At 37.0% G+C, this 24,534-nt stretch overlaps 2 protein-coding genes, 1 non-coding gene and 1 pseudogene across 3 annotated transcripts in view; 3 read left to right on the top strand and 1 right to left on the bottom strand.

Moving 5' to 3' along the window:
• PIGX (phosphatidylinositol glycan anchor biosynthesis class X) overlaps positions 1-20,543 on the bottom strand; it is a 26,297-nt gene extending 5,754 nt beyond the window's left edge. Inside the window, exons 1-4 of the mRNA XM_068968566.1 lie at positions 20,487-20,543; positions 17,810-18,209; positions 14,651-14,714; positions 8,055-8,196 (exon numbers count right to left, since the gene is read on the bottom strand). Of these exons, the coding sequence (XP_068824667.1) occupies positions 8,055-8,196; positions 14,651-14,714; positions 17,810-18,209; positions 20,487-20,543 (663 nt within the window). The remainder of the gene's footprint in view (positions 1-8,054; positions 8,197-14,650; positions 14,715-17,809; positions 18,210-20,486) is intronic.
• On the top strand, positions 1,138-1,209 carry TRNAQ-CUG (transfer RNA glutamine (anticodon CUG)). The gene has a single exon. It is a non-coding gene; the product is annotated as a tRNA-Gln (tRNA).
• LOC138091250 (ras-related protein Rab-5A pseudogene) lies at positions 10,531-11,167 on the top strand (annotated as a pseudogene).
• CEP19 (centrosomal protein 19) lies at positions 18,222-24,534 on the top strand. Its single transcript, XM_068979935.1, has 3 exons — positions 18,222-18,307; positions 21,608-21,804; positions 22,523-24,534. The coding sequence occupies exons 2-3, from the start codon at positions 21,675-21,677 to the stop codon at positions 22,882-22,884; spliced, it is 492 nt and encodes a 163-aa protein (XP_068836036.1). The 5' UTR covers positions 18,222-18,307; positions 21,608-21,674; the 3' UTR covers positions 22,885-24,534.

Below are 24,534 nucleotides of genomic sequence, written 5' to 3'. Positions count from 1 at the left end.
TTCTTTGAGTACCAGTTAAGCTCAGTGGTTTATATACATTCGCTTCTTTAATTTCCACAAGATCCCTACAGGTAGGAACTCTTCAGCTCAGTTCAGTTCAGTCACTCAGTCGTGTCCGACTCTTTGCGACCCCATGAATCGCAGCATGCCAGGCCTCCCTGTCCATCACCAACTCCCGGAGTTCACTCAGACTCACGTCCATCAAGTCGTGATGCCATCCAGCCATCTCATCCTCTGTCATCCCCTTCTCCTCCTGCCCCCAATCCCTCCCAGCATCAGAGTCTTTTCCAATGAGTCAACTCTTCACATGAGGTGGCCAAAGTACTGGAGTTTCAGCTTTAGCATCAGTCCTTCCAAAGAAATCCCAGGGCTGATCTCCTTCAGAATGGACTGGTTGGATCTCCTTGCAGTCCAACGGAGTCTTAAGAGTCTTCTCCAACACCACAGTTCAAAAGCATCAATTCTTCGGTGCTCAGCCTTCTTCACAGTCCAACTCTCACATCCACACATGGCTACTGGAAAAACCATAGCCTTGACTAGACGGACCTTAGCTGGCAAAGTGATGTCTCTGCTTTTGAATATACTATCTAGGTTGGTCACAACTTTTCTTCCAAGGAGTAAGCGTCTTTTAACTTCATGACTGCAGTCACCATCTGCAGTGATTTTGGAGCCCCCCAAAATAAAGTCTGACCCTGTTTCCACTGTTTCAGGCCTTTTATCTAAATGTGTAAACAAATTATCAGGGTGGATAAGCAATATAGTAGCTAGTAAGAAGAGGAGACAAGATTCAAAGCCAGGTCAAAGAGATTGCCCTATTCAGTTAGGTGAAATAAGACAGCCAATATTTATCTAGTTGAAAATTAAGTGCAATAAGTAGAACTAACACAAAGTATATTCTTGATAGTGCTATTTAGAATTTATGATGGCATTATGATCTTCAGCTTCTCTCATTAATGAGTTTTTGTTTACTGTTTATTTTCCATAGAAATAAAAGTATGGAAACTTCTGCAAAACTAAGAATATTTTAAATGGCATTTTGGGCTTCAGAGAGGGCTCTATTAGTCAAAGGGTTTTTTGGTGATGGTTCAAAAACTTTTATTCTGGGTATCTGAATCTCAAAAATCAGCCTTAGGGACTTCCCTGGTGGTCCAGTGGCTAAGACTCTGTGCTCTGAATGCAGGGGGCCAGGTTCGATCCCTGGTCAAGGAACTGGATCCCTGGTTGCGGAACATGCCGCAACCAAGAGTCCTCATGCTGCAGCTCAGACCCACTGGGTGACAGCCACCGACCTACACTTTTTCATGATAACACTAAACCACACATATCAAAAACCACCTTAGCAAAGTTAAATGAATTAAGCAATAAAATCTTTGTACCATAACTGTAACACTGAACAGAACTTTCTCCCCTAGACCAGAGCTCTATCAAAAAAATTCAAAACAACAACAAAAAAATCTAAAACATTTCCCAATTAAGATGCAGTAACTGGTATCTTTGAATAATTTATACAATCTAAAATTGTAAAACTAGAAAAATGAAATGTATAACAATACTTTTCTGACACTGGGATGTTAATTCTTTTTAATTACTTATTTATGTATTTTTATTTTTGGTCACGCTGTCTTCATTGCTGTGTGCTAGTTTTCTCTTGTTGCGGAGAGTGGTGGCTACTCTTTGTTGCAGTAAGTGGGCTTATCGTTGTGGAGGCTTCTTGTTGCAGCTTGGGGGCTCTAGAGCTCAAGCTTCAGTAGCTGGGATGCACGGGGTTAGCTGCTCTGAGGCATGTGGGATCTTCCTGGACTAGGATTGAATCCGTGTCCTCTGCATTGGCAGGTAGATTCTTAACCACAGTACCATCAGGGAAGCCCTGGGATGTTAATTCTAACAGTACCCATTTTTTTCTAATCAGTCTGGCTGAAGAGTTTATCAATTTTATCCATCTTAAACTACAAGTTTTTGGTTTCACCAGCTTTCCCTACTGTGTGTGTCTGTTTTTTAGTTCATTAATTTCTTCTGTGACCTTCATTATTTCCATCCTTCTACTGTGGTTTCACGTGTTCATCACAGATTAAAGAGGCTTAGCTGAAAACGTTAATTGAGATCTTCTTTCAAATAAATATGCATTTTAGTGCTACAAATTTCTCTCTAAACACAGCTTTAGCAGTATCCCATTAGTTCTGGTATGTTATATTTTCATTTTCATTCAGTTCAAAATACTTTATTTCCCTTCTGATTTCTTCTTTTGACCCACGGATTACTTAGAAGTGTGTTAATTAGTTTCCAAATATTTGAAGATTTTCTAAAGATTTTTCTATTCTTTATTTCTAATTTAGTTCATTTGCAATCAAGAATATTCTTTGTAAGACTTGAATTCTAAATTTATTGAGGCTTGTTTTATAGCCTAGAATGATCTATCTTGAAAAATACTGTATGTATACTTATAAAGAACATGTATTCCACTGTTGTTGGGTGGAATGATCAGTAAATGCCAATTAGATCAGGGAGTTGGTTCATAGTTTTGTTCCAGTCTTTCATATCATTACCAACTTTCTGTCTACTTATTACATCAATTATTGAGAGAAGGGTACTGAAATCTCCAACTATAAGTGTGGATTCATCTATTCCACCTTACAGTTCTACCAATTTTTATTTGCATTTTGAATCTGTTATTAGTGACATAAATGTTTAGAATTATTATTTCCTGCTGATTAGTTGATCCCTTTATTAAAACAGTGATAGTCTTTAGCACTTGCGACAATCTTTGCTCTTGAATCCCTTTGCCTAATATTAATATAACCACATCAGCTTTCCTTTGATCAGTGTGAGCATGTCTTATCTTTTATTTTAAAAGTTAAAGTTCATTTCTTATACGCAATATACAGTTAGGTCTTGATTTCTCATCCAATCTGAAAATCTCCACCTTTTAATGGAGATATTTAGACATTTACATTTAATATGATTATTAATATGGTTAAGTTTAATTCATTTTGTTCTCTGTATCTTTATCTTTTGTTCCCTTTATGTTCTTTCTCTGCCTTCTCTCCAATAGACTGAATTTTTTTATAGTTCCATTTAATCTGCTGTGCTGGCATATTAACTACGACTCTGTTATTTTTGCAGTTACTTCAGGGTTTATAGTAAAGATCTTTACTGTATCAGTCTACTTCCAAGTGACATTAAACTACCTTACATTTAGTGTAACAACCTTACTAAAGTGTATTTTGTTTTTCACGTCTCAACCTTGTGATAGTGCTATCATATATTTTATTCTTAGACCTGGTATGGATGCTACACTACATTGTTGTTATTTTTGTCAATTATCTTGGGAAAATTTACATAATATGGAAAAAAATCTTATTTTTATGCATGTAGTTATCATTTTAAGTGTTCTTCTTTCCTTGGTGTAGATACAGATTTCATCTGGTATCACTTTCCTTCTGCCTGAAGGATCTCTTCTAACGTTTCTGGTATTGGAGGTCTGATGGTGATGAATTCTTTCAACCTTTATGTCTGAAAAAGTCTTTATTTCACCTTTACCTTGAAAGGCATTTTCACTGTATAAAGAATTCTAAATTCACAGGTTTTTTTTTTCTTTCTATATTTTAAATATGCTGATGCTCCATTTTCTTGTTTGCATTATTTTTGACAAGAAATCTGCTGTTATTCTTACCTTTGGTCCTCTGTATTTTATGTGTTTTTTTTTTTTCATCTTGATGCTTTTACGATTTTCTCATTATCATTGTTTTAAACAATTTTATTATCTTGTACCTTGATATGGTTTCTTTCATATTTCTTGCACTTGAGCATTGTAGATATGTGGGTTTGTAGTTTCCATCAAATTTGAAATTTTCTCAGCCATTATTTCTTCAAATATTTTTTTCCATCTCCATCTCTTTCATCTCTCCTTGGGGATTTCCATTACACCTCCCCTGCTCAGTTTTATTGAGATATGACATATAACATTGTATAGGTTTAAGGTATATAACATGAAGATCTGATATATGTATATTTTAAAAATAATTACCATAATAACATTAGTTAAAATGTCCATCACCTCACACCGTTACTTTTCAGTGTGTGTGCATGGTGAGAACATTTAAGGTATACTCTCTTAGCAATACAGTTTGTTAACTATAGTCACCAGGCTATACACTAGATTTTCAGAACTTAACTCATCTTATAACTAGAAGTTTGTACTTTCTGACTACCTTCACCCATTTCTCCTACATTCTCACCCCTGGCAATGACCAATCTACTCTCTCTTTATGAGTTCAGTTTTTCTTATATTCCCCATATAAGTGAGATCATACAGTATTTGTCTTTCTTTGATTTATTTTACCTAGCATAACACTTTCAAAGTTCATGTGTTTTGTTGCAAAATGGCAGAATTTCTTCTTTTTTTTTTTGATGTTTGCATAACATTCCATTCTGTGTGTCTCTGTGTATGGGTATACATATACATGTGTATATACACATATATACACAAATACATGCAAATATATACATATTTATACACATCTCAGTTTCAGAAATATATATCTCACGTTTTCTTTGTCCATTCACCTATTGATGGATGCCTAGGTTGCTTCCATATCCTGGCTATTGTAAATAATGCTGTAATGAAAGTGAGGATGCAGGTATCTCTTAGAAATAACCCAATTAGACTTATGGTAGGTCACATGAAGTTGTTCCACAACTCACTAATGTTCTACTCACTTTTTACATTTCTTTTCTTTATCTGTTTTATATTTTTGGTAGTTTCTATTGCTATGATTTCAAGTTTATTAATCTTTTCTTCTCCATTGATCTGCCGTTAATTCCACCCAGAATATTTTCCATCTCATACTTGCAGTCTTAATTTTTAAAAGGTCAACTGTCCTTTCAAGTATCTTCCATTTCTCTATTTACCTTTCTGAACATAAGGAATACAGCTATGATCAGCATTGACTGAATCATTTACCTCCTCATTACAAGTCATATTTTCCCACATCCTTGCATCCTTGAAAAACTTTTACTAGAGTCAAGACATTTTGATCCTGTTGGGTACTAGATATTTCTGCATTCCTATAAATATTCTTGAGCTTTCTTTGTAATGCTGTAAGGTTATCTGCAACTGTCTGATTTTTGCAGGGTCTTGGTTTTGAAATTTGTTTAGGTAGGACTGAAATAATGTTCATTCCAGGGCTTAGTATTCCCCACTACTGAGCTCTTCTGTTTACTCTATCCAAAGCCTAATGAATTACAAGGATTTTCTCAGTCTGGTTGGTGGGAACAAGTACCACAACCAGACCTGTGTGAGACACTACTACCTCTAATTTTTTCATATAGTTCTTTTCCCAGCATCAAGCAGTTTCCTCACATGCATGCATTAATTAATACTCAACTATGCATTCAGGGGAATCTCTGTGGATCTCTGGAATTTGTCTCTATGTAGTTCTCTCTTCTCTGATACACTGTTTGTGAATTCTAGTGACACTGTGTGCATGCATGCTAAGTCACTTCAGTCATATCTGACTCTGTGTGACCCTATGGACTGTTCATAAGATTCTCCAGACAAGAATACTGGAGTGGGTTGCCATGCCATACCGTCCTCCAGGGAATCTTCCCAACCCAAGGATCAAACCTGCATCTCTTATGTCTCCTGCATTGGCAGGCGGGTTCTTTACCACTAGTGTCACCTGGAAAGCACTTTTAGTGACTTTGGTCTTTCCCAAATCTTACCTTTATCTCCTTAACTCAAGAAGTCCACTAGGCTCTGCTTAGGTTCACCCTCCCTGTACTACAGTCTGAACTCTCATGTAATAAACTAGGACAACTGAAGGGCTAAGCTTATTTATTTCTCATCTCTAAGATTTCACTGCTTGATATTCAATTATTTTTTCCATTCTTTCTTATATTTTGTCTACTTCTTGGTTGTTTCAAGCAGAAAGCACATGTGTTCCCTGTTCTTCAACTTGGCCAAGGCAGAAGTCCTAACACATTTTGACTGAGTGAAACCTGCAATTTCAAAAACACTTCCATTTTGACCTATAAAATATCAATTTCTTATGTTTCAATCTAATATTATGCCATTTCCAAAGAATGTAAGAGATTTTGATTAAAAATCTACAATGAAACTAGTTAAGACTTGTTTTTATTTTCAAATTGCTCAGAAGCTATAAACTCTTTTAAAAAACATTTTGTTGCCATATCATCCATACAGTCAAAAATTTTGTCTTATCTAATAGAGTCAAGATATATAAGCATCAATCATTCCCTATGTATAAAGTCTCTTCTATCTAGTTAAATTCACCAAATAATAACATATCTCATGACAAAGTTTCTTTGCACAAAGAATTGGGGCCACAGTCTCAACTCAGCTAGGCAGAAGGAAATAGCATCTAATATATCAGGAAATCAACTTCTAATTATACAAATAAGACATCTATTTTTCTAGAAGCTTCCAAAATGAAAAAGTAAATTCACATAAAAGATTTGTAATTTTACATATTAGAGAATTAGGAAGCAGAAAATCAAGATAAAGCTGTCAACAATCTATAATGGGACCCTTTACCCACCTTATTTTCTCATTATAGTCAACCTGCACACACCTCTATCTCATCCCAATCACAGGTATGTGTATGTAGGCATGTGACCTCTTTTGGGGTATCTATACATAAAAAAATTCCACTTTCTTAAAACATGGTAGATCATTTTATTAAGTAAACTTAAATATGATTCCAATCCATGTCAGTACAAGCCAAGAACTGTATTTAAATTTGAAATGTACTTTTTTTTTTAGCTGTACCATTCAGCTTGCAGAATCTTAATTCCCAGACCAGAGACTGAACCTGGGCCCTTGGCAGTGAAAGTGTGGAGTCCTAACCACTGTACTGCCAGGGAATTCCCAAAACATATTGTGTAAAAATTAAAAAGCCTCATTTAGAATTCATGCTCAGTGAAAAAAAGAAACAAATGAAAAAAAAAAAAAAAAGGAAATCTTCCCACATATGTATCTAAACTGCCATATATGTGAACATGTGTACCTAAACTGCCATACAGACACAAAAACAGAAATAGGAAGAAATGATAACTAGGGGTTAAAATAGGTGAAAGTTTAGCATTGTACACTTTTTATACTCCCTGAATTATAAGCCATGAGGATATAATTACCTACTCAAAACCAACTGTAAATAAAACAGGTGAAGAAATTAGACTAAACCACAATTAGAAATAAACCACCATTCTAAATGACTCCAAGTGTATCCAAATGTATTTTGTCTTTTTCAAATTCATATATAGAATGAACTAAAACAATTTCCCAAAATTTCTTAATAGGAATCACTTCAGTCATTAACAGATTTGGGGATCCATATGATTTGCTGAATTAAGCTTTCTCAGAAAGACAATAATCTGCACCAAAAATACCCCCTGGTGATTCTTATCAAAGTTCCGCAAACTCTTAACTAAGGAGTAAGATTCATTTCCCAAAAGAACAACAACTTTGCAATTAGACAATCCTGGATTCATTTCTTGGCTTTTCCATTTACCTATGTGATCCGGGATAAGTTATTTGGACCCTCTGTGCCTGTTTCCTTATCTAGAAAATGGAATCTTTCCAAGGATGCTCTAAAGATTAATCTATGTAAAGGGTATAGGACATAATCTTTCTTTTAATGCTTAATTTTATCTTGCTTCCTTAAAAAAAAATACCTGTTATATAGATATCCAATAAATATTTGTTTTCTTTCCTCCCATATCCAAATTATACATATATATATGTACCCCACATATATGTTGGGGTATATGTCAAATTTTAACAAAGTTGTTGTTGAAGCAGTATTTATTAACCACTAATCTTTTCAAAGACAAGCTTTAATATAAATGTCATTTTAGCTGACTTATTACAGACATTCCACTCACTTTTTAAAGAATACTCCCATCCTATCTTTTACATACACTTAACAAAATGAATTAAAAAATAACTATAATGTCATCTTATCTATTTTTTCTTAACACAATTACAATATTCCTACAATAATTTCCTTCTCAAAAAAACCCTCTAACAGTTGTACCTCTGTTATGTTTCTCTCTCGTAATGAAGCCAACTCATACGGATCCACAAAGAGTCCTGTTGGGATGTACTGTTTAATTAAGAGTCGGCAGGTCTGAAAGTCCTCAATGCTTTCTCCAAATTTCACTTTTGTTAACAGGTCTCTGTAAGACAAGTATGTTTTAAGTAAATATCTTCATTCAATTTTTTTTTCTTAAGAATTCATTCAATTTTTAAACAAGCTAATATAATATAACAAGCTTATATTTAAATTAGTACAAATATTATATTTCAAATTAGTTTTTCAAAAGAAGATCACAAAGTCAAATGAAATATTTATATCACATCAGAATCACTCATTAGATCTTTCATAAATTCATGTCATAGTCACAGCATCATATTAGGGTGAAAACAGACAAACATCAATGGGAAAGGATGAAGTCCAGAAACAGACACACACTTTTTAAAAATAAAGGTTCCAATATAATTTGATGGGGAAAAGATTATCTTTTCAACAAACAATGCTGAAACAACTGTGTACCTATACAGAAAAAACTGAACTGTGACCTCTACTTCATACCACACTACAAGTATTAATCTAAAATAGGTTATAAACATAAATGTAGAATTGTCTCAGCTTTCTCTCTGGAGGCTTATTTTGGACCGAGTGCAGAGAAGGAGGTCCCAAGCATGGTGGTTTTGCTTAACTGAGAAAACAGGGATAGAAGATAAGGGAGGCTTAAGCAGCTAGAAGTCACAGCACTATGTTCCAGAGAGGAAGTATCTTTGTACAAAGAGTTCTAGAAGTCTGAATTGGAGTCCCCTTGAATTTTTATTGAATACTAAAATAAACATGAGTAATATGTAACTCCACAAGACTGGACAAGGAATTACCAAGGAACTGAAAGATAAGAAATTCTGAAATTTCACAAAGACACTGCATTCTACCAACCAAAGGATAGAAACCAAAGAGTTCAGCAGAGATCCCACTGAGATAGAAAGTAGAATGGCGGTTGCCAGGGGCAGGTGGTTGGGGGATGGGGATGAGGAGTTACTGTTAAGAGGTACAGATTTCAGTTTTGTAAGATGAAGAGCAGTCTATGGATATTAGTAATAATGGTAACACAACAATGGGAATATCCTTAATGCCTCTAAAGTGTACACTTTAAAACAGTTAGGACAGCATATTTTATGTTACAGGTATTTTACCACAATTAAAATAAATAATAGTGTAAAAAAAATATGACTGATCAGAGCAAAAGTAACCCAACAATATATGGCAGGTTTATAACATAAGCAAAAAAGCATAAAGTTAATTAACATATGGCAAGAACAGCATAAAGGGGAGGAGAAAGAAATGAACTATTCTGCTATAAGATTCATGCATTATTCATGGTATGAAACAATATTATCTGAAGGTAGTCTGTGACAAGTTAAAATTGTAAGCCCTAAAGCAACTAATTTTTTAAAAAGAGAGAGGTATAGTTAATAAGCCAAAAATGGAGATAAAATGGAATGATCAAAGAATATTCCATTTATCCAAAATAAGGCAAGAAAAAAGAAAAAAAGATTAGACGGTACAAATAGAAAAAAATATAGAAAAGAATAAGCAAGATGAGTAAATTTAAACCAAACAAACCAAATCTATATTAACATTAAAAGTATATGGTCTAATCACTCCAGTTAAAATACAGAGATTGACAGATTGGATGAAATAGCAACACTTAACTATATGCTGTCCACAAGAAATGGCAAATATAAACACAGATAAAAGTAGAAGGATGGAAAAATGTATGCAAATATTAATAACAATACTATAGAGTGGCTATAATAATACTGAAAAAGAAGACTTTAGGACAAGGAGTATTGCCATGGATAAAGAAGAATACCACACAAAAATAAAAGGGTCAATCATCAAGAAAATATAACAAGAAAATAAAATATAACAATAATTTATATATAAAATATAATTGTGTGCATCCAATAACAGAGCTTCAAAGATTCCTGTATTTTACATCATAGTAAAAACTGGTAGCACCATAAGGATAAACAGATAAATCTACAATTACAGCAAAAGATTTTGATACCCTTCTCTCAGTAATGGATAGAACAAGTAGAGAGAAAATCAGTAAAGATACAGATATAACTGACAATTATAGTAATAGAACATTCTAAGTGCATAAGAAAAACTATATGCTGAGCATTAAAAGAAGTCTCTAAAAATTTAAAAGAACTGAAATCAAGCAGAATATGGTCTCTTAACAACTTGGCATTAAATTGGAAATCAATAGGAGAAGGAGATACGGCCTCCTCCAAGCCACAGCCTCAGCTCGCTTGTCCTTCAGACTATGCCTGGGATCTGCTGCCAGGCAGCCTTGGTCCCACAGACCTGCAGGTATGGCCTCAGGTTTCTTTACCTCCAGAAAGAAAAACTGACACCCTGCAGCCTGGAAATTGATGCAAGAGACTGAAATTAGGGACTTCTTTCAAATCTGAACATGGTTAATCAAGGAGCAACAAAACCCAAGGGGTCAATACTGGAAATAAAATATGCCAGTTCCAACTAGTATTTCTGGGAGAGCCTGCTGTTGGCAATCAAGCCTGGTGCTTCATTTTGTGAAGGGCCAATTTCATGACTTTCAAGACAGTATCACTAAAGCTGTTTTTCTAAGCTGCATGAAATATGGGACATGGGATACAATTGGTCAAGAATGATTATCACAGCCTAGCAACATTACTACAGAGGAGTACCGGCAGCCATTAGTTGCATATGATATGGTAAATGAGGAGTGCTTTGCAAAAACAAAAAACTAGGTTAAATTACTTCAGAGGGAAGTGAGTCCTAACACTGTCATAACTTTACCAGGAAAGTAGGTCGATCTAGAAAAAATGGGCTGAGATTTCCAGGAAGCGCAGTGCTGTGCAAATGACAAGGTATTCTTGAAGACATCACCTCAAACAACAATGAATGTAAATAAAATATTCACAGTAATAGCTAAAAAGTTGCCAAGGAATGAACTACAGAATCCAGGACCAAATTCTTCCAGAGCAAGAGCAGCAAATCTTACTGAACCCATTACAGTCAACCAGGGGTCAGTGGTTAGGCAGAATATTCTTCTGCTTTCTAAATGTTAGCAGGGGAATTGGAGCATTAAACAAGTTTAGTATGACTTATAATAGAGTCAATAGTGTCTAATACAGAATTATTTTAAGTGTTTTGAACTTCATTTTTAATAACATGCATGTGTCCCTGACTAATATTTCAGAAACAGACGGAGAGAATGAGAGCTGTGTGTCCACCTATTTCACTGGCACATTAGGGGGAATCATTTCTCATCAACAGAGACATAGACAAGTGACTGGACCCACAGTGAATCAGTATCCACAGTTCTATGAAAAAGATCTGGAATACTCCAGAAACATTCTTTATTTAGAAGTAGAGTCTAAAGAAACTTATACTTAGCCACAGTATTCAGGCTAACAGTAATTTTTCCTAGTATCTATATTTAAAGGGTATGTTCCACATTTTAACAAATTATTCAAAAGAAAATAGTCCCGTATCTTCAAGGGGAAAAAATGAACATCAATAGTATCTAAACTCTAGCCAGATCTATTATTTTTCAAATGAAAAATCAAATGTAAACCCATCTTGTTTCAGGAATATGAAAAGTGATAAGTGCATTTAATGAATCGTGTCCCCTCAGACATGTGAGCTTATCAACAAAGCTGAAATAAATCAGGTGTCTGCGATTCTGTTTAATCACTGCTAGCCATTACATAGGTTTTGTTGTTTAGTGGCAGAGAAGGAGCTTTTGCCCCCACTGAACATAATAGTCAATACACTAACAATTACGAACATTCAAACTTATTTTAAAGTCCATCTTCAGCTGTGCTGTGAGTAGGGTAACATATTGTAGTTTCCATGTTGTTTAGTTGCTGAGTCATATCCGACTCTTTGCAACCCCATGAACTACAGCATTCCAGGTTTCTCTGTTGTTCACTATCTTCCGGAGTTTGCTCAAACTCATGTCCATTGAATTAGTGATGTCATCCAACCATGTTTATTACTCTTTTGTAATACTTAAAGAGCTACTTAAAAGTATGCAAATGTATAGTTACTAAAACAGTTAATTTTTTTCCTTTTCTCCCCCTTTGAAAGGAAAGAGCTGTTTTAATATTTTACTGGGAAAGATTGAGGTCAGGAGGAGAGGTGGGCGGCAGAGAATGAGATGGTTGGATGGCATCACCAACTCAATGGACGTGAGTTTGAGCACACTCAGGAGATAGTTAGGGACAGGGAAGCCTGGCATGCTGCAGTCCATGGGGCCGCAAAGAGCTGGACACGACTTAGCGACAGAACAACAGTGAACATGTAACATCTTATCATCAGAAAAAACATATATTTTAAAAGACAGAGATCTTCAGGACCTCCCTCCAAGATGACATTCAACCAATCAACCAACCAAAACATGTTGGATGTATTAGTTAATCTTTATGAAGTTATTCACCTGTATTACCTTCCAGTTCACATTCTTCATTTTGCTCACAAATAGAACACATAAATTTCACCAAAAGACCTGTAGAAAATCAAATATACTACAACTATAGTATCCTCTGATCCACTTAACCAGTAACTCTATAAAAGAAATAGAAAGTGAAAAGTCGCTCAGTCATGTCTGACTCTTTGCGACCCCATGGACTATAAGTACATGGAATTCTCCAGGCCAGAATACAGTTCCCAGAGACCAACAATTTCTATCCTGTGCTCACAAACCACCGTTTTAGTAATCTGGCCTAGAATTCTGCCCAGAATCTAGAACAACTAACTTCCAGATTAACCAAAGATTATAAACAAGTTCAGCAATGGTTTGAGCAAGTTCTCCTACTTCAAAGAGATATAATTCATCAGAGAGGGGAGACTCTAAATTAATTTACAGTCGTAAAGGCCCTTTTATACAATTTCCTACTACTAATAACTGCTTGACCTTTCCAAAGTGGGAATAAGTCTTCTTGACCAAGAAGACAGAAATAAGAGGGACCACAAATTCTACCTTCTATGATATGTTAATATTTCCTCATCCACCCTCTCAGCAAGACTATACCTGCTAAAAACATAACTAAAAACAAAACCAAAAAAAGCCTTAAAAAAAAAAATCATGATTGTTGGCATTTTCTGAAGGTCTCAAATAACTGAGATTTCTAGTTTCTGAAGCTGTTCTCGTGGGTTCTGTCACTCTTCGTTGTTGCTTTAAATACTGCTTTTTATCCTCAGTACTTAGAAATGGACAGCTACTTTTGTTGTCCTGATAGTCTCTTCAGGTACTTCTTTCTTCCTTTTTGGAATCAGTTATCTCTCATTCCTCTTGAAGATACATCCCAATTATGTTAAAGAAAGAATTTATACATATTTGGCATAATCACCCTGATATTGCTTAAAATGTATCGAGAACTCTATCAAAAACTTCCTTTCAGAAGTGAATTCTCTCCCGAAAGCAGTTTTATACTTTATAGTTACATCTTTTCTTTGAAACTATATTGCCCAGATTGATCACCTATCTCAATTACTAACAATAAAAGCTAACATTTCCTGAGTATGTGCTATGTGACAAGCACTACATTAAGGAACTTGCCACATATTCTCTGATCGAATCCTTACAACCCTAATAAGGAAATACTTTCATTATCTAGTTTCATCAGTAAGGTAACAAAGACTTAAGTAACTTGACTAAGGGTACACATATACTAAATATAGAGCTACATTGTTAGTCCAATTTTATTTGAATTAAAAACAAGCAAACAAACAGAAAAACCAAGTTCTTTCTACTATACCTCCTAGCCATTCAAATGTAGCCTAAAGGTGAAGAGTGAGGAGAGTGAGGTATTTTAGTTTAAGGTGATATATAAAATGAAGGTGATGTATAAAATGATTTAAAAATCATTTCAAATCATAAAATGGTTTAAAAAATCATAAATGATTTAAAAAATAAATGTATCAGAATTTATAAATCAAGTATCTGAGAATAACTTCAAAGTAACCACTTTGAGAGGCTTTAAAGTTTGGGAATCTCTTATAGAACAGCTTCCACAACTTTTTACCAGTCTTTTAAATATCTTCAGTATTGGCAATATTCATATTTGAGAATAGTTTCTATCTTGGAAATAGTTTGGGCTTTGGAACCAAGTTTTGTAAATCAGAAATGGTGATTTAGGGTGGTATCTTAGTACATGAGACTGTGGCTTTGGAGTATGATAGACCTAAATTTCCATCAGAGCTCTACCACTCTAAACTCTACTTAAAGTCCCTGAGCCCTAGTTCCCTCATCTGAAATACAAGAAAGGTATCATCTACCTTACAACCATTATGAAGATTAAGTGGAATATGTATACATAGCTTCTGTCTATATAAATAAATAATAGATATGTACAGTAAATGATAAATGTTTTTCTCCTCTTCTCCACTGTTATTTTAATCATTGTTTCAAACTATGAACTGCTTATCCATCAGTTATAACTTTAAGAATGCAAGTGATTTTTTTCAGTTTATCCATTTTTCACCTATCAATTTTAGGTTTTATTTACACAAAATTGTATTTTGATATAAGTCAATGGGCAACTTACCTGTGGAAACCATCTTTCAAAACTTCTTGTCTCAAAATAATTTCAGAACAAGTGGCCCTTATGCCTATAAGAATGAAAAGACTTTTTTTAAATAAAATAAGCACTCAATGAAAGAATATTTAAATAACTAGAAAATAATTATTTGAATAGACTTTAATTGATTGGAAAATCTAACCAACCTAAAACAAACACCCTTAAAACTTAAGCAATTTGTGCTACATATAAATCTATTTCTAGTGTAGCATAGGGGTTAAAAGCCTTGACCTTGGTGTTAGATTGGCTAATTTCAAACAACAGTCTGTCACTTAATAGCTGTGTGACGTTGAAGAAGACAGTTTCTCTCTTTGCTAGTTGTCATGGGAATTTAATATATGTAGAAGCACTTGGAACAGGGTCAACCACAGAGCACCCACTCTGTAAGTGTTTGTTATTTATATTACTTTATTCAGGTGATCACTGGACATCAAAAAGAACAGAACAGCAAAAGAGCCAGGAAACCTCAATTTTAATCCTAGCTCACTGAAACTGAGTATCAGATACAAATTGGCAACTTCTATATTCTATCATCCACAAGTAGAAAAAAGAAGAAGGTACATTTATGCAGTGTGTAGACACTGAGAAGGTTTAAAGAAAAAACAAAAACTGGAGGCTTTTCAAAGGACCAAAGGGTTCTTTTATAAATTTAGAATAACCCGAAATTTCACTAATCTGACTCCATGCAGAACTTACATATTAAAACTGCTACTCAGTGTCAGTTTTATAAAATTTCAAAATTCAGCTACCAATGATTACCAAATCAGCCCAGGCACCTTGCTATGGAATTTTACTCCATTTTGAAAAGCTGGAAATGTGTGAGAACATTAAAACAAACACACAGAAAAACCATACACTATTGTATGTTGTGAATTCCATTAGATGTATTCCTGAGAAGACCCCCCAAAAATGAAGTGGAAAGGAAACATTTGAAATATACTGAAGAGGGAAGGAAGGGGGAAACTATGAAAGATTTGGGAGGGGGGGTTTAGGACGGGGAACACGTGTATACCCATGGCGGATTCATGCTGATGTATGGCAAAACCAATACAATACTGTAAAGTAATTAGCTTCCAATTAAAATAAATAAATTAAAAAACATTTATTAAATAATACTTATATGACAGATTCTCTACTTGGGGTTTTCACATGTATTTTAACTTTCATGATCTAGAGAAATAGGCCAGCAAAATTACTGCCATTTGTACACAGGAGTAAAGTGAAGCCACTCAGTCATGTCCGACTCTTTGTGACCCCATGGACTGTAGCCTACCCGGCTCCTTTGTCCATGGGATTTTCCAGGCAAGAATACTGGAGTGGGTTGCCATTTCCCTCTCCAACACAGGAATAAAGTAAAAGTGAAGTAGCTCAGTCATGTCTGACCCTTTGCAGCCCCATGGACTGTAGCCTACTAGGCTCTGTCCATGGGATTTTCCAGGCAAGAATACTGGAGTGGATTGCCATTTCCTTCTACAACACAGGAGTAAACTCTGACATAAATACTAACTGTCTAGAGTCAGACACGACTGAAGCGACTTAGCAGCAGCAGCAGCAGCAGGTCATACAACTAGGTAAGTCACTGATTAGAAGTAAGATTTGCCTGATTTTTAAAGTCTAAGGTATTTCAGCTCTTCTTGCTATTTAACAATATCCTTAATTACTTTGGAGAAGCATATCTCATCCTTTCCCAAGCAAATAACTTATAGAATATCTCTTCTAAAAATTCAGACATTTCTTCAATATTTAATTTTAACAGAGGTGGGGGAAGGGTTTATATCGGCCTGTAAATTAAACTAGAAAAAAGGTCAGATTAACAGGCTTAAATTCTATGGAGTAGACTAAAGAATGGTAAATTTCATTTATCTTGGGATGATAGAAAAGCTAATTTACAAACAGTATAGCAAATGCTAGATACTAGATTATTTATGATTTTTAAGGCAAAGGTACCATTTTCAAAATGAATTTGTTGCATCTGAATTCACCTTCAAGATTTTTACTCTTAAATTTCACTTCGTTTTCGTGGCCTGAACTGGCTCTGGAAATTGACCCCCTTTACAAATTGCTGTAAAGTCTTTAGTTATCAATAAGCCCAGCCTTTTGAAAATTATTTTTTGCCTAATAATTCCTTCTTCAAATAAATTTCAGAACCTAATATATAAACACACAAAAGCAGAACTGCACTGATTGACAGATACTGATCTAGTATCCTGGTTTTAAAGACAGCTTCCGTACTGGTTTTCCTGGTGTGTGTGTGTACTGACTTTTCTTTCCCTATCAAACGTTATCACTTTATTGTAACTACTACTGCACTTACCCATCTCCCCTACTACATTGCTAGCTCCACGAGGGCTGGATTCACAGCACCAGCACAGCACTTCTGCCCACGAACTTTAGCACAAAGAAGTGAATCGACTCGCTCGCCCAGCCTGGAGTCATAATCCAATCCAGATTATTATCAAAGCCTAGCCCAATCCAGTTTATTATCAAACATGTTTGTAAAACAAAATTAGTCGTCCTCCCCTTTCCACGCTCCCCAAGGGAAGGTATTCTAGATTGGGGTTCTCACACCTCACAGGGCACTTAGGCTTTGTTGGTCCCGCAGTGGTCAGAAGCCTCATGCATCCCAAGAGCACCCCAAAATGCTTCACGGCTGTACTTCACAACGTGTTAGTAATAGTGCTGCCAGTCCCTCCTCAGAAAGACCAAGCCTTCCTCTCCAGAGAACCAGGACTGGTCACAAAGAATGAAGGCGGGGGCGGTGGGAAGTGCAGGAACTTGCAGCCTTTGTTTTTTATCTCCTGCTACTCACCCTACTTCCCTGTGGCTCAGACGGTAAAGCGTCTGACTACAATGCGGGTCCCCTGGAGAAGGAAATGACAACCCACTCCAGTATGCTTGCCTGGAAATCCCATGGACGGAGGAGCCTGGTGGGATATAGTCCATGGGGTCGCAAAGAGTCGGACACGACTGAGCGACTTCACTTCACCTTCACTCACCCTACGGTTCTAGGGTCGCGAGAAGCACGTTTGTAAAGGGAGGAAGTGAGAGGTCTCGGGAACCTGGAGTGCTCCCCATCCTCTCAGACCTTAACCTGGCCCACTCCCGAGGCCCAGCTCCGCCCCTTACCGGCGACGAAGTGGGTGTTGTTGAATGTTGTGGCTGGCGAGCAGGTGAACCCAGCAGCCTCCCAGAGAAGCAGCCAGGCCACTGCCCTGACGGCCACCGCTGGGGCAGCCAGGACGAAGAAGGACGCGCGCCCCAGAAGAGCACGCGGGGATAAAAGGCGATCGGAGGAACGTGCACAAGGTTCACACCGCTCCGCACTGTCACGGAGTTTGGGACCCGGAAGTAAGATTCGCTTCGCGCACGCCTGCGATCCTGCAGTTTCCCGGCTCCCCGCCCCTAAATGTTCCGGGATAGCGGCAGGCCTTCGTCCAGCGCCTTCGTCGCCCCGCCCCTCGCCCTCACGGTCGGGGGCGGAGCGAGGAGTGGCGCAAGCGCAGTGACGTGCACTAGGGCTGTTGGTCTGGGGAGAGCTCCGTGGACCCCGAGTCTGACACTGAACCCCGCACGCTGTCCTGGGAACCGCCTAGCCGAGCTCCCAGCATTCTCCTCCACTTCCAGGTATTTGCCGATGCGATCCTCCTGCCTGAAAATTCACCCTACAGTCACGTCTGCGAAGCTGTGGCTGTCGTCTTTTCTGCAGCGCCAGGCTTTGCCTGGCCTTAAAGTGAAGTTAAGTGCTCCTAGGTGCACTACGGTTGGTGGACAGGTTTTAGACGTTGACCTGCAGAAGATGCATTTTCTGTACTTATAAGAAAATCAGCCTTGCACTAGTGAGGGGCATGGTTAGGGAAAGGATCGTCTACCTGATGGCAAAATCCGTACATTCTTAGATGCTGTGGGCGATGCTTGGCAAGATATGCCAGTCATTGATCCCTGGGGAGGAAAGTATTAATGTCTAGAAGAAAAGCTTGGTAAATGTGTCGTCTGTCTTCATGAATTGAATATGTAAGCAGACCTGGAGAGTATCAGGTGCAGATTAGAGCAGAACGGAGGGCCCTAGGATGAATGTCTTAAAGGCGAGAGATATCAGAGCTCATTCGCTTCAGTCCTGTCCGACTCTGCGGTCCCATGGACTGTAGCCCGTCAGTTTCCTCTGTCCATGGGATTCTCCAGGCAAGAATACTGGAGTGGGTTGCCATTTCCTTCTCCAGGGGATCTTTCCGACCTAGGGATCGAACCTGTGTCTTCGCATTGGCACGCAGGTTCTTTACCACTAGTGCCATCTGGATACTACCTAAAATTCAATATAGCAATATAAGCATGCTGTTAAGAAATATAGAGATAGATTTTGGAAGAAACATTTAAAAGAATTGAAACTGATTACCTATGGAAAGGGGACGGGGAGAGGACAGCAGTTCTTTGTTATGAGCCTCATGAAATTATGTTACATTTTAAACAATACAAACAATACTTTAGTAAAAATAAAAGTTTAATTTTAAAAAGAAAGAAAAGAGTATAGTCATAAAACTTCATTATTGAGCATAACTTTCATGCATTATCTATTAATACAGTCACATGAGTGAGTGGAATTTATATTGTGCTCACTACTAACAAATTTTAGTGAGGCGAACTAGGAGAAGTATTTGTTTAAAAAAAAAGGAAGGAAAGGAAAGAGATGGGGAAGAAGGAGGAGGAGAAGGAAAAGAAGAAAGAAGGGATGAGATGGGATCACTGAATCAAATCAGAGACAGAACACAATAATTTGACAAAGCTGTTCTTTATATATGATCTATTTCCTAAGAGTAAAAATTCTCAGTCCAACAGTAAGAGCTGAATAATATAGATTATGGTATATCCATAGAACAAAACATTTGCAGTCATAAATTTACATTTTAGAATGACATTAAGTTTGCATTTAAAGACAAAATTACATAGGTTGTTAAATTTAAAAGACAGGACATAGAAAAGAATGAAATAATACCATTTGAAGTAACACGGATGGACCTAGAGATTATCATACTAAGTGAAGTAAGAAAGAGACATACCATATAATACAGTGTATGTGAAATCTAAAGTATGACACAAATGAACTTATCTACAAACAGAAACAGACTCATAGACATAGAGAACGAATTTGTGGTTGCAACGAGGGAGGGGGTTTGGGGGAGAGATGATTGGGAGTTTGAGATTAGCAGATGCAAACTGTCATGTATGGCATGGGTAATAAGGTCCTACTGTATAGCACAAGGAACTATAGTCAATATCCTGTGATAAACCATAATGGAAAAGAATACAAAAAAGAATGTGTATATATGTTTATAACTGAGTCATTTTGCTATATAGCAGAAATTAACACAACATTGTAAATCCACTCTGGTGGCTCAGAGGGTAAAGCATCTGCCTGCAATGTGGGAGGCCTGGGTTCGATCCCTGGGTGGGGAAGAGTCCCCTGGAGAAGGAAATGGCAGCCCACTCCAGTATTCTTGTGTGGAAACCCCCATGGATGGAGAAGCCTGATGGGCTACAGTCCATGGAGTTGCAAAGAGTCAGACACGACTGAGCGACTTCACATTCAGCAAAATAAGTTTTTTAAAAAATTTAAAAGGCAGGAAATAGTATGTATCAATATAAAAACATACTAAAACTATGTCTAGAAAAAAGACTGGAAGGAATCAGGGATGATTATTATTTTGTATGTTTCTTCCTACCCCCTCCCAATTCTCCAGTAAATATCTATTAAGTAATCCTGTTTCTATTGTGATTCTCTGGCAGAACTAAATTTATGAAGGTATCATACCTTTGCTGCTTTACTTCTAGATTTTTTGACATTTGCAAATCTTCCTGAAAATACCATAGTCACATCTAAAGCATTCCCTATAATTAAATATATTTTTGCATTGAGAGCAGGGAAGAGGGAATGAAAAATATTAACCTTTAACATGACTTTTTCTTGTAACTGAAAAAACATCATGTAGTGAAATAAGTTGAAATAAAAGCCATATAAGCTTTATTGCCTTGAAAATGTGAAGGCTGATTCTGCTTCGGGTCTGCCTTCTTGATCAGACTTCTAGACTGTCAACACTTAGAGAATGTACAGGATACACTGAATTAAACAATGGAATACCTAATCCAGATATTGTGTTGGGAATAGTGTGGTGAACTTTGGACATGTTTCCTGCCCTCAAGGTGCATACAGAATAGAAGAGAAAAAGATAGGTGATTAAATAAGTAGTTACCAAAAACTCAGTGAGGAAAAAAAAAAAGCAAGAAACTCAATGAAGGACTTCCCTACCAGTTCAGTGGTTAAGAATCTGCCTTCTAATGCAGGAGACGCAAGTTTGCTCCCTGGTCAGGGAACTTAAGAGCCTACATACCTGTGCACTGCAGCTAAGAGAGGCCCAGACACTGCAATGAAGACCCAGTGCAGTGAAAACAAAACAAACAAAAAATACCTCAAAGAGTGGAATGATTGGGGAAGTACAGGAGGGGGAGGTCTGGTCTGGGGAAACTCTCAGCACATAATGTATTTAAAAGATTTTAAAAATTCTTAGTACCTTGACATTGAGGGTGCTTGTACATACTTGTTTAATTGGTAAACAAAAAAAGATTCTGTAAGTTGATTCTTGGGCTGAGTTAGGGGTTCCTACAGTCTTTGGTTAAAAGTACAGTGCACTAAGAGATCCAAACTGAATTGCATTTTAGGCTCATGTGTGAACCAGCCTACATCCCTCAATGAACCAGGGATTCTACAGATTAAGGATAACCCAGGGCCAAACTGAACTTTCAAGATAGCTCTTGAAATACTGAGCTTGAATGACCATGTATCTCCAGAACTGGACTAGAGCCATATTCACCAGGGAGGAAAAGCAGGGAGGGATGTGATTTACCCAACACTTAACTTTTTTCCCCCTTTAGCAGGAAGTCATTATGTGACTAACACATTGTCATCAGATTTCCTCTGATTTATCATGAAGTGTATGTGAGAATGATGTGCACTGCCAAAAAATGTGGAATTAGGTTCCAGCCTCCGGCTATTATCTTAATCTATGAGAATGAAATGAAGGGGAAAAATCGCCAGCGCATCATGCCAGTCCGAAACTTTTCCAAGTATTCAGGTATCTTATGTTTTATCTTGCCTCTTATCATAACTATTTTCTGAGTCAGTCTCATGTAATGGAGTGATATGGCCTTCAGTTAGACAGACCAAGGTTCAAGACATGACTGTCAGGGTGGGGGTGTAAATTTGACTAAATTATTTAATCTTGGTGAGCATCCATTTCCTAATCTGTTAAAGGAAATTTTATCAGGTCAGCTACTGCTGCTGCTGCTAAGTCGCTTCAGTCATGGCCAACTCTGTGCAACCCTATAGACGGCAGCCCACCAGGCTCCTCCATCCCTGGGAGGAGGTTAAATGAGATAGGATTATTCAATAATATTAATTCCCTTCTCCTCCTCCAAATGTGTTTTTTAATTTGTAGTCTTGATATTTCCTTAGTACCAGTTCTAATATCTAAAGCTGTAATACTACTTTTTCTTCTCAGACATTTTCTTCAGTTGGAAGTACTTAGCATCTCCTCAAAGTGATTTTAAATTACAGAAATAAAAAATATGTCGATCCTTCCCCCATCACACTCAAAGCTGGATGTAAAGAAATAGGTCTGTAACTTAATTCATTCCCAAAAGCCACGTAGCTACTTGACTATAATGATAGGTAATGCTTTCAGTAATTTGTGGGGCCTCAGTAGTCTAAGACTACTACTGTAGTCTCAGAAGTCTCAGACTACTGAGTGGTATAATAGTGTGTGGTATAATAGTTTTGTTTCTTGCTCCTAGATTGCAGCAGAGCTGCTGAACAATTAAAGAATAATCCACGACACAAGGGTTACCTGGAACAGGTATCCCTGAAGCAGCTGGAGAAGTTATTCAGTTTTTTACGAGGTAACTTGTGGGGGCAGAGCCTGGCAGAAACAATGGAACAGATTCAACGGGAAACAGCCATTGATCCTGAGGAAGACCTGAACAAACTAGATGACAAGGAACTTGCCAAAAGGAAGAGCATCATGGATGAACTTTTTGAGAAAAATCAGAAGAAGAAGGATGATCCAGATTTTGTCTATGATATTGAAGTGGAGTTCCCACAGGATGAACAGCTACAGTCCTGTGGCTGGGACACAGAGTCAGCTGAAGATTTCTGATAACCAAAAACTGGAAAAAAAATTATTGAGTAGTAGAAAATGCATATTTATACAAGACCATAGATTGATTGTAGAAAAATCTGTAAAGAACACTGGACGGATTAGGTCACATTTGGATTGACAGTGTTACTTTTCCAAACCGGGATATATATAGCATCTACTATGTAGGTGCCTGTGGAATATAGGAAAACAAAATATAGGGATCTGCCTTTAAGGAGCTTACAGTCTAATTGGAAGTTAAGTCAAAAGCTTGTGAAAAGCTAGTTTAATGGTATTAGGCGGCAAAAAGATTAGTTCCAAATGCTTGATAAAGAGGATCAGAACCTAGATTACTGTAAGGTAGAATAGTCAGGAAGGACTTTGTCCTTCAGTGGCAAAATGGTATTTTGCTGGCCCTTGAGACGGTAGTATTTGGATAGAAGCTTAGGTAGGATTCCTAATTAGAGAAATTGGGAGGAAAAAAAGAGGGATGTTGTGGGAGATTGGCAAAGACATAGGAATTAGAACATTTTATTTGAGGAACAGTAAGCAAATTATAATGTGATAATATTGGAGGACATGATGATTGCTAGGGGAGTATCCTGTATATATTATCTATATGTATTTAACTCTGTAGTAGATGAGAAGCCCTGTAGAATGCTCTGTAGCTGCAAATGGATATAATTTGATGGACAGCAGGGGAATTCTGGTCCCTCTCCCTGCCCTAGTATCAGGAAATATACACTCAAGACATTCTGAAACCTGAACCTCTTCTCATAAATAAGAAGTTTGTTCATAAAATGGGAAATCTACCCATAATAAATGAACGTAAGTACTGCCAGTTTAGGCCTATTCATGACTTTGTATCTACAAAGAGAATATCTTTGTTGTACACGGTAATATATGTATAGATACATCTTTCTTCATATTAGAATATTATTTAATTGGTAGAAATCCTGTTTTCTGCAAGGAAATTAGTACTCATTAAATAAAGTTGTAAAAATTATTCTTTCTACCTGTCCATCTCTACTCTCTTGAGCATTAAAAGTCTCGTTAAAAAGATCATTCTTATAGTGGTATCACCAAGGATTTAAGATGGCCATGTCTCAAATGTTTATTTGCCAGAGGTAGCAAAAGAACTTTCAGAGCTGGAGATCCCACCATAACTGCGTATTACTTCACTGTGTAGGTATAGATGATCTACTTCAAAAGTTGGCCTTGGGGTGTTTTCCCCTTTCACTATTACAAACAGTACCACAGTGAAAAACCTTGTACACTCCCCATCTTGCAGAACTGTAAATGACACCTGGAGGGGAATTGCTGGGTTTGTGCATCCAGAATTATAATAGACACTGCTAGATTGTCTGCCAAAGAGTCCCATTCATTCAGTCAGTACTTAATGAGCACCTACAACATGCTGAGCTTCTACTGTTCAAGAGTCTGGGGGTGCAGCCTTTGATAAACTTTACAGTCTGCTTGGAGGGGAGAAACAATAAACACATAGACTAATGTCATGATACCTGCTCAGAGTTAAAAACAGAGTGAAAAGAGAATGATGGTATGGGTGCCGCTGTTTTTGACAGGGACTTCAGAGAAGGCCTCACTGAAGAGGTGACATTTGAGCAAAGGCTTGAAGGAGGTAAGGAAAAATTGATGTGCATATCAGGGGTA

Source organism: Capricornis sumatraensis, chromosome 1, assembly GCF_032405125.1.
Source record: "Capricornis sumatraensis isolate serow.1 chromosome 1, serow.2, whole genome shotgun sequence".
Classification (NCBI taxonomy): Eukaryota; Metazoa; Chordata; class Mammalia; order Artiodactyla; family Bovidae; genus Capricornis; species Capricornis sumatraensis.
Note: the sequence above shows the minus strand (reverse complement) of the source record. Positions and strands in the feature narration are given on the sequence as shown.